Raw genomic sequence first — 10,299 nt, forward strand, 5'->3', positions numbered from 1 at the left:
CTCTTTGAAACTGAACAGGAGAAAAATGTTTAAATTGGTTTGGTATTTGACAGTGAGGCGTATTGTGCATAACTTATCTTATCCTGGTTTAGAATTCTGTTTTATCTGGCCTTGTTGAGCAGTCACAATACTATTTATCTTGTTGTTTAACCTTCAGACCACAACTTCAGAAATGCACAGCACTCTCCTGAGTGAATCTTGTGAGGACTGGGGAGAGTTGGCTTGCTGGATGTCTGCCTAGGCGGTGTCTGGGCAAATACTGGGGAGCTCTGGCCATTAAGGACTGTGGAGGTGGTGTAATGCAGGAAAGAGGGGCAGGGGGGTGTCTTGAGTGAAAACCATTGTCAGTTAGGTAAGAAGGTGAGGATAATGACCTCCTCAGTAGCATTCTTCGAAGTGTTGCCAGAACCAAGTGGGCCAAGAAGCAGCTGCGAAATTGAGACTGAGTATGTGGTGTGGAGACCGTGGCTCATACCCTAGTTTGGACTTTTGGTTTATAGGTAGCTTGTTTGTTGTCAGCTTTTCTGTAATTTTTTAATTTTCTGGCCTTCATAAAACAATTTCTCATACTCAAAGTCTATTTTGCTTTTAGTAATATGTTATCAAATGTCTGTCAGCTTTTATTTCCAGATGGCTAATAAAATTGTTCCAGCTCATATTTTCTTTAATGGTGTCAGTGCTTATTGGTGGTGATGAGCCTCTATTCTCTTTACCTGACACAATAAGTTAATGTATGGAGTTGGTGCTGCTTTACACTCTTGAAATTTTACTCTCTAGTCTATTTGAGAAGTAAAAATAAGAGGTAAGAATATATTTTGCAAGACACAACGTGCAGTTTTATATATGTAGAATGCTTTCTGGGTCAAATGAGGATAGATTGTTTAATGCTGCAGTTATGACTCTAATGTGCATGCCCTGAATTATTTCATTACCTCTCATTAGTGAAAACTTTTAGATGTTTGCATGCTGTTTAAACAGTGAAAAGCATTTTGTATTTGCTCGAATCATGGTGTAACTTAAAATGTCTTTTTTTTGTTCTTTTGCTTAGATTGCAAGTACTTTAAATCTGTGTCCCACCAAGGCTGCAAAGCTCAGGTGAAAAGGTTTCGGATACTGAAGAAATTTGTGAATAAGCACAGGCCTGTTTACCTGAGGATAGCTGGCCTTCCAGATTCCTCTGTACAACCTTGACCAGAAGGCGTCCTTAAGGTTCTTGCTGTATTCTTTTTTCTCTGAAACAGACTTCTCTGTCAATGCTATTCTAAAACTTCTAGGTGGCCCCTTCAACTCAACACTGGATTTTTCTATACATTTCTGTAAAAACACTTTGGTTTGTATTTATTTTATAATAAAACTAATATAAATCAACTGATAAGGTTGAGGAATTTCTTTAATATTAGTCCTGTGTTTCTGTATGAATTGCAAACAGCATTGATTTCAAATACATCTTGAGAAATATTTAGTATTATGGTGTGGAATTTCTGTATTGATAGTATTTTAGGGTTGATCCTTATGTTTAGATGCATAGATGGTGATCTAAATGACTCTCGAATGTAGTTCAAAATCCATTCAGGACTAGCAGTGGCATTTGTAACAGGTGTAGTGCCTTAACCTGGGAGCGGTACCTGATGCAGGGTGGAAGTGCATTCCCAACCTGTAAAGGCTGCTTATAACTGGGGTGTAGTGCCTTAACCTGGGAGCAGTACCTGATGCAGGGTGGAAGTGCGTTCTCAACCTGTAAAGGCTGCTTATAACTGGTCATTTCCTGTAATATATGGAAAATGGAGAGGCATGTGTCACACTTCTCTTTGCATTGTATATTGAGAAGAATTACAGGTTGTGAAGATTTACTGCAGCTTGTTCAAACTGACGATGCACTTTGGCATGGAAAAACTGCCTTTGGATACGTTCAGCTTGCAGGTTGTGTGCCTGGTTCAGGGATTGTTTTCACATCGTTGGTAGGAGAGAGGAAGCTTGCTGTAGCTGCGTGGCTAGAGGAAAGCTAGTGTTGCAGGGCTTCGGAAGAGCAGAGGCACAGAACTGCCGAAAACTTCTCTACCTGGTGGAAGAGACTTTCTAGAATCTCTTCGCAGTCTTGCCTCTGGGTTGAAATGTTGCTGTGTTTGGAAAGCAAATGCTAATGTGTTCTCACAACCTGGCATTCCAGTTTGATTGAAAACAAGAGCAAAATGGTATCCAAATAGCACGACTGTTTTAATGACACGACTATAGAACTCTGGATGAACCACTTCTGAGAACGAAATAAAGATGTCTTCAGTAGTGTAGTAGTATATGGATAAGTACAGCTGTGCTTTCAAAGGCTGAGTGCTTATCTGGGAGTTTGGTTAATATGGGTCTTGTGATAGGTGCCCTAAGACAATGTGTGTTAAACTCTTGAGTGAGCTACTTGCCACAACTGTATGTTTTATCAAAAAAAAAAAGCACCGTTACCATTCCTGACCTGTGCACTGGTTTAGTTCTGACTCCCCAAGAATGCTGCTGCTTCCTGCTCTAATAGTCAATTTTTTTTTTTGAGACATTCATCTGAGTTTTGACAGTTTAATTTAGATTGTGAAGCTTCAAAGTGCTCTCCCCCTGCATCCCATAAGGTGTCCCATGCCCTGGAAAAGCAATTGCCCCTTAGTCTGAAAGGATCTAGAGAGTTGCTCCCAATGACTCATCTTAATGGGTTTAATGCCTGGACGATGGGGGTTAAAACTGTCCTGGGACAGCCCTGGGAGGGAACTGGACAGAGTGTCCCTTCCCCGGAGTCCTTAATTTGGCTTCCTGCCTGCAACTGTGCTCCTCTGGACTTGCAAAGATGGGCCTTTGATGGGCTGGTGACTCCTGTGATGGGCCTGGGAGCATCCCAGCAGGGTATTAACCCAAAGGGCTTCTCCCTTCCGCTGTCTGTCTGTGCTCCTTTGTGGGGGTGCAGAAGCACTTCTATAACCTAACACTGAATAGTATAAAAATGCTAGAGCCCCTGCTGCTTGTTGAGCTCCCATGTCATTTTCCTTCTGTTCCCTTAGCTGCCTGTGGGAGACGTGTGTGCCTCGCAGCAGCTGAGAAACCAGAAGCCTTTCTTTGGGGAAGAAATGTGGAACAAAGCAGCAAGGACTGGGGTGGAGGTAAGGAGTATAAGAGGACAAATTAGAGCCTGATGTGCTTGAAAAACCTGTTAATCCATTGTGCTCACAGCTTTCTCCTGTGGCCTCTGGAAGCGGGGCTGCTGCCAGGGATCATGTTCTCTTCTGGTGCTAGAACTCTGGTGCTGCAATAAGCAAGTGGCACAGTCCCAGCTTTCATGTAGCTATTTCGAGCATGTTTTTTTTCATGTCCTGCAGGAAACTTGCTCCTTCCCGACACCATAGTACTTACACCAGAAACAGTCTTGCAGGTCACAAGTTCCCAGTGGAATTTCTTGTGGAAGTTACTTAGTGCATATTGTGTTGTCACACTTGCATGTTGTGCTTCGAATGTGGTATCTCCTAGTGGATTGGGATATTCTGCGTTGGCTCTGAACTGCGTGGTCTAGGTTTGGCTTTGTTATGACTTGACATCTTCACCCTGCATGCAAAACTTCTGTGAGACTTTTTTGGTTTTCCTTCTGTGAATCAAATAGCACATCTTTTCTTTGCTGATCTTTATGCAGAGGCAAGGAACTTGTTCAGGGAATCCACATGTTCTGCCCACAGACGGTGTCTGTTGTCCTGTTATTCCACCTCTTGTTCTGGCATTTTTAATACTGAAATCTAACAGTGATAATGCAAAATTACAAACTGCTTCATCTCTACCCTATTCTCCTCTTGTTCCATTCATGGTTTTGATGGAATGTCTTCACTGAAGTTCAAGAAAAGCAAGCTAATGAAATCTCAGCTGCTTTTAAAAACATGTTGACCCAGTGTGTTCTGGAAACTTTGGCAGGATTTCCCTCCGCTTTCAGAGCAGCGTCAGCACTACACAGTTATGTACCTTACCTTTGGAGCAGTCCCTGCAGGATCGGAGGAGTGATGCGCTTTGTACTGGTTTGAATTTACAGTTCTCCAGGCCGTTCTGTAACTGGTGTTTTACCCGTGACGGTAAATGGGAAGTTCTGCTCAGCCTTCTGATGTAGCATGTAAAGAATGGCCAGAGGTGGTATGTTTGCTGAAGAAAAGACCACTGTGAGGAGGCCTTGGGTAATGTGAGCAGTAAGCTCTGTGAGAGGTTGTGTTCTCTCCTTGCCCAAATGGGAATAAAGCTCTTTTAGCTTTTCTGCCCTCATCAGGGAGCAGCGAGGAGTGTTCTTGCCTCCTGGGTAAATACTCTGTTTCTGTCTGCAAGTGGCATGGCTCTAGGAAGGGGGAGAGGTGCTTCAGTTCCCTCTGTGGTGGATAACGTTAGTTACTCCAAAGAGCTCAGTAATGCTGAAGGAATTAAAAGCAGTGGGAATTCGTAGGCTGTCGTTACACAAATATGAAGAGTACACAAATACCCTTGCTTACCTTTGCTGTTTGCTCTGGTTTCAGAATAAGGCAATTGCCAGAGGACACCCAAGTAATGCCTCGGTTTCAGTGATTGTCTGCAACGTACGAGAGCAATAACTGAGGTCAGCTGATACTTCAGCAGATTTAAATACTTGGAATTAAAATGCTTTGTCTCATGACAGTGCTGAACTTTGTGACTGGCCTGTTTCCAGTTCATTCACATTTAAGCAAAGGCAGGATTACTGGCAGGCTGCAGTACAGTCAAGGTGCCACAAGTCAGAGCCACAGCAAAACAGGTTAAAAATGGTCAAAACCCCAGAGGTGGTATTTGAAAACCCCCATTTCCCAGTAAAGGCTCTGAGGAGATCTGTAATCAGGGCGTTTTCAGGTGTTACACCGGTAGTTGTACTGAGAAGCTAGGACTGGGAGCTTTAACTTCTCCCTGAGCTACATGCAGATAGATCCTGGGAATAACTGGTGATGCGTGGGGAGAGGGAGAAGAGTGGGAGTGAGATCCTCCCTGCAGCTGTCCTCGCCCTCTGCCTGTGTCCCATGGAGGTAAAGCGGCAAGAAAGAAGGGGGGGGGGAAGGTGGGCCAAAATCTCATGGGTCTTTAAATCTGTTTAATGTCAGCTAGGATCAAACCCACTAAAATCAATTAGCTTAATTTCAGGGTTACCACAGACTATCACAGTCATCATCAGGTTGTGCTGGTGCCCCAACTGTGTGTACTCTCCTTCCCTCCTCCTGAATTTCCACTCGCTTTAAGCCTGAATTTATACCTGGATTTGTGTGTAACAGCAGAATCTTTTTGTCCTGAAATTACTTGTACCTATGGTTAACTGCTTAATTAAGGTTAATACAACCTTAATTTGGTTGTATTTTATGACCCCTGTTCAGTCTGTATGAAACCAGACCCAGGTTTGGTGCATGTTAAAAGCTGAGTAAAATGGTAGTTAGCAATTGAAAATTACACACCTGTGTTTTGTAAATGGGGAGAGATCACCAGGTTCTGTATATAGGGGTTGTACTTCATATTTTTTGTACTGCATATTTCTCGGTGAAGGCTTTCTTAAACTAAGATGTAGGGATTCGATTTGTGAGTGCTTCTTGGGGGCATGAGAAATGTCTGGAGGGGAGGGTTCAGCTGTGTGACGTGTGAAATACCAAAGAGGCAGCCCAGAGGGTTGTTTCTGTCCTGCCAAGTAATAAACTTCAGAGGGAAAAAGGGAGAGAGAATGTAAGCAAACCTGAGTGGCTGCTGAGCTCTGGGGCTGGCAATTACTAAAGCAGAGAGGATGAATGAACCGTACCACGAAGTCGTCCAGGATTTCTATACATCTGACCTCAAGAAACCTGTGCTGAAGGCTGGGAATGTTTGGCCATGCACTGGAAGGAGCAGCAGCAGCAGTTCTGGAGTTCCTTTTTCCCTCCCACGTGTCTTTCTTTGCCTCTCCTTGTTGTGCCTGATAGGCAGTCTGCTGGGGCATCCTCAGTGTCTGGATTACAGGCCACCTTTCCAGCCCCCTTTTCACCTGGAGTTCTGCTCTGCCTATGACAATTTCGGCTGCTGTGACCAGGAGAGAGACAACAGCATTGCAGCAAAATACTGGGACATCATGGATTATATTGATCCCCGGGGGCACAAGCTGTGTGGAACATATATCAAAGATATCCTCTGTCAGGTAGGGTGGGAAAAATAGTGCCTCTAACCTACTTTGGGCGGACTTAGGGGTGAGCTGTGGTTCTGATAGCCTCCTAGAGTCAGCTGTGTTGCTGTAAAAAGAGGTGTGGGAGCAGGGGGAAAGTGGGCTGATGGAGTAATGGTACCTGTGTGAGGTGCATCAGTTTGGTATCTGGCAATATTTAGTGACGTTTGCAAGCAATAATAATTTATGAAAGTGTTGCCTAACTTGGGTGATGATGGGAATCCTGCTGCTCTGATAATTTTCTCATAACGAAGGGGAGAGTTACAGATCAATATTTATTTTCTGCTTGCAGCTATTAGGTGCTGGATTACAAATTCTACAGGGTCAAATGACATGGGAATTATCAGTCAAAGTGCTTGGTTCCCTGGACCCCATGAAGGATATATTTTGATTGTGTTCCTGAGATGTTCCAAACAGTGTGGTGGTTAAAGTAGAATAAGATTTAATAGGCAGTGGTTTCCCACAGCTGCTGCAAGGTCCCGAGGCTTCAGTCTCTGCTCTTCCATCGGTGCTGTCTGCCCACTGGCCACCTGGCTCGCAGAAACGGGCATTGTGCGGTGAGAAAAGACGAAAGGCATGGTTCTGCCTGAGCTTCCCCCCTCCTTGTAATCAGAGGGCGGCACTGATCTGCCCTTTTAACAACCTAGTCATGCAAAGCTGGGCTTGCTGCGTGCCAAAACACAAAGCAGCCAGAAGACACAGTCTTACTAAGAAGGTATAAAACTCTTCTAGTTAATATTTCCTTAGCCCTAAAATATTATCTGGGTACCAAAACGCTTCTGCTCTTTTTGGATGCTGGCAGGATCCTGGCATGTCCTTGGGGTGGGTGAGACATGCTCTCAGCAGCAGGGCTGAAGAAAGCATAAGGGTTGTTTGTCATTTTACAGTTGGTAAATCAGAAAAAGATGGCTTGCAGCTCCTGTCAGAACCACCAATATTGGTGTTACGAAGTTTTTTCTGCATGATGCAGGTAGAAAAAAGAAGACTCGTTCTTATTGCCTCTTTGCTGTTGTGTAGGATGTAATTGAATTTTGCATTTGTTGTAAGTGTATGTTGCAGCAATACCCCAAACCCACCCCATGTATTTTCTGTATATTTTCAAAGCAAAAAGTTATTACTCTTTTAATACCTTTCCAGAGTAAGACTGCTGTTAAATCTTTGGGGAGGATCTTGTGTTATGTGCTGTTCTTCCTGTTCAAGTTGGTGACAACCATGGAAATAAGATTGGGTTTTCTGGCGAATATTATTTAGCCATTGTTAGTGGAGGAGCAAAGATCTACCAAATGGTTTTGCTTTATTGGTGTCGCTTTGCTGGATCAAATTGTCACTGATGATCCCATGTGGAAGTGATGGGCAACATCTCCATTCGACTACCTCCACAGGATCCTGGTGGTTTGTAGTCACTACCCGTGAAGCGCTGGCCTGTGCTGAGTGCCACTTCAAACACGAGAAGCCAGGTGTGTGTGTGTGATGAGGATGTAATTGTGCCAAGTGCTAATTCCTGCTTCGTACAGCAAGGCTCGAGATCAACTGCTGCTGGTAACAAGTGCTTCTATTGATATTTGTGCGGAACTTGGTATGCATAGATTAGGCTCTGAAGCAACGGTAGACAACGTTATTAGCTCTTGTCTTTTGAACAAAGCAAATCTCAAGAAAGACGTGTAGGTGCTTACTCATAAACCTGAATTAGTAGCTGCTCTGATTTAGTGAAAACAGCATTGTTTCACGTCTTTGGGGAGATCAGAATAGCAGTGCTGTGTCGTAACAAAGCAGCCCATTCAGTCAGGTGTTCCTTCAGTGCCAAAAGCAGCAGACAGTGGAAAAAAGGCAACTTTTTTTTTCCCTTAGCCTTCCTGGTGTGGTAATGAGGGCTGTGCAGAGGAAGCTGGTTTGGGCGACTGCAGCAGTCTCGCTGGTCCCCCCCGAGCCCAGGAAGGATGCCATGGAGTGCACTTTACCTTGGCATTGGAGCTGTGTGTTTGTTAACAGATAGAAGATGTTAGATGGGAATGTGCTCATGGATTTCCTGCTGTTTCTCTTGAAAGCTAACAGCATCTAAAGCAATCAGGCTCTGCTGTTAGAGCTGCTTCAGTTTGCATCTGGCAAGATCTGGGTCTGGTTTTGCTAGCTCCACTTGTTCTAAGCATTTGCAGGTTTAGAGACTGACCCTCAGCTGAGCTTTCCTAGGATTTAGCTTAAAAACTGAATATGGAACTCTGACAACTTCCTGAAATGTTCTTAAGGGGGTGTTGTGCAAGTTGCATGGCTATAAAAATTCCCTGGATGCAACCTAGGTGCTAGAACAGCTGTTTGGCTGCTGTCTGAGGAGATGTTTCTCTATTCAGAAAACTGCTGCAGGAGAAGCTTACAAAACCAAAAAGGCCAATTAAGCCTTGTTCAAGCTGATTGAAAGTTGTGATATTAGTGGGGGATAGGACCTAGTCCAGGGAAAGCAACATACTTTTTAAGCCAGTTTTAATCCGAGGCCTGACAGTGGTGCTGAAGCACACTCTTTTTGCAGAGTGTGCTTATTACAAAACAGCGAAGCATCGACTTGATCTCAGCAGCTTCTGCTTCTTCTGCTCTATAAAGCAGCGGGATTAATTGTTTTGTGCACGCTTGGGTGAAATGAGGGGGGTGTGAGTGTACACTGGCCAAAGTGGAGGAGGTGGGTGATGGTTAATGGACTTGGTGTGTGGAAGGAACGTGCCTGCACCGAAGGTGGGAACAGAAAGGCACTTACCTGAAGCTTTGGCAGTTGGGGGTGGCACTCAGGGTGTAGTGGTACCCTTCTGTGTTCTGGGAAGACCTTGAATGTGGGGAAAAATGGTGTGGTTCTGCCATCCAGGGCTGGGCTCAGGCTGCAAGGACAGGCCTGGGGCACTTGGCTGGCCTTTGCAGGCTGAGGACCTGGGGTCTGGGAAGAGGAGGAGAGGTTCTTTTAAAGATGTGAAAGCACCAGAAACCAACTTACTCCATGCAGCTTTATAATCAAATGGCAGCAGTGAAAAGTGAGAAACTTACTACGCCATCCAAGAGCTGGAAGGGTTTTGCTACTCAGAAGTGTATCTGTTGTTGGTATGGCCGAAATCCCTCGGGCTCCTCTGTGAGCAGAGGAAAGAGTTTGCTGTGCTAAGTTTGGATTGAGGGTTTGTAGCCCTCACATTAAACATCCTGGAAAGGCTGCTAGTTGCACCAAAAGAAGTCAGTGCTTGTATAACTGCCCCAGATTTGTCTAACAAATTTTGTTTAATGAAGAAAACTTATTTAGTGAGGCAGAAAAAATACTAACACACTAGTTCTTCATTTTTTTACTGTCTGTGTACTTACCTTCCTACATATGTGCCCACTGAAAACTCTGGATAGTGTGTTTCGGGCTACTGGCATGAAAGCCAGTAAAATAATCTTTCTGCAGAACTTAATTCCTTCTGTTTTAACTTCTGCAATTTTGCGCTGATTAAAATAGACATGGGATTTTAATTGAAATATGTAAGTTCTGGCCCAGAATTTTTGTAAGATGAGGAATTTAAATTTAGATACTAATTCAAACACAGTGCCTGTTTTTCAGTATTTAACCTATATTTTGCACAACTAAAAACTTAATTATATTTGAGGGGACATAATTTGTAAATGCATATGCTTGGAAGTGTTGCCGGCAGTATTTTTTTCCTGAAGATCACACAGAGTCAATGGTAGCTGCGTGAGAACAGCTAAGAATAGTAGCTACACAAGCTAGCATAAGAGAATATGTACTCATCTGAAACAGTTCTAAATCTCAGCTACGGTCTGCTTCAGTGATCCTATGCATGCAAGAACAGAAGTGAAGTCATACAGCATCAGACCATTTAACCAGTGTACGTCTTTAGCACCTACAGTTTCTACTGGAAGAGTTTCACCTCCTTTTTTAACCTGGCTCCTTCTACAGGGAGGTTTAGATTAGATGTCAGGAAGAAATTCTTCACAGAGAGGGTGGTGAGGCACTGGAACAGGTTGCCCAGAGATGTTGTGGATGCCCCATCCCTGGATGTCTTCAAGGCCAGGCTGGATGTGGCTTTGAGCAACCTGGTCTAGTGGAAGGTGTCCCTGCCTATGGCAGGGGGGTTGGAACTAGATGATCTTTA

General features: G+C 44.0%; 2 protein-coding genes across 3 annotated transcripts in view; both read left to right on the forward strand.

Annotated features, from left to right (window-relative positions):
- TAF1A (TATA box binding protein (TBP)-associated factor, RNA polymerase I, A, 48kDa) overlaps positions 1-1,369 on the forward strand; it is a 9,811-nt gene extending 8,442 nt beyond the window's left edge. The window contains exon 9 of one of the 2 annotated variants that reach the window (XM_010155979.1): positions 1,049-1,249. In XM_010155979.1, the coding sequence (XP_010154281.1) occupies positions 1,049-1,191 (143 nt within the window). In that variant the 3' untranslated portion in view covers positions 1,192-1,249. Of the gene's footprint in view, positions 1-1,048 lie in introns of both variants that reach the window. The other variant, XM_010155971.1, reaches the window with a different exon arrangement.
- Positions 1,370-5,767: 4,398 nt separating this feature from the next.
- Positions 5,768-10,299, forward strand: part of HHIPL2 (HHIP-like 2) — a gene marked incomplete at its 3' end in the record, with an annotated part of 9,839 nt that continues 5,307 nt past the window's right edge. The window contains exon 1 of the mRNA XM_010155990.1: positions 5,768-6,154. Coding sequence (XP_010154292.1) covers positions 5,768-6,154 — 387 coding nt within the window. The remainder of the gene's footprint in view (positions 6,155-10,299) is intronic.

The sequence above is a fragment of the Eurypyga helias genome, unplaced genomic scaffold (genome assembly GCF_000690775.1).
Source record: "Eurypyga helias isolate BGI_N326 unplaced genomic scaffold, ASM69077v1 scaffold560, whole genome shotgun sequence".
NCBI classification, from domain to species: Eukaryota; Metazoa; Chordata; class Aves; order Eurypygiformes; family Eurypygidae; genus Eurypyga; species Eurypyga helias.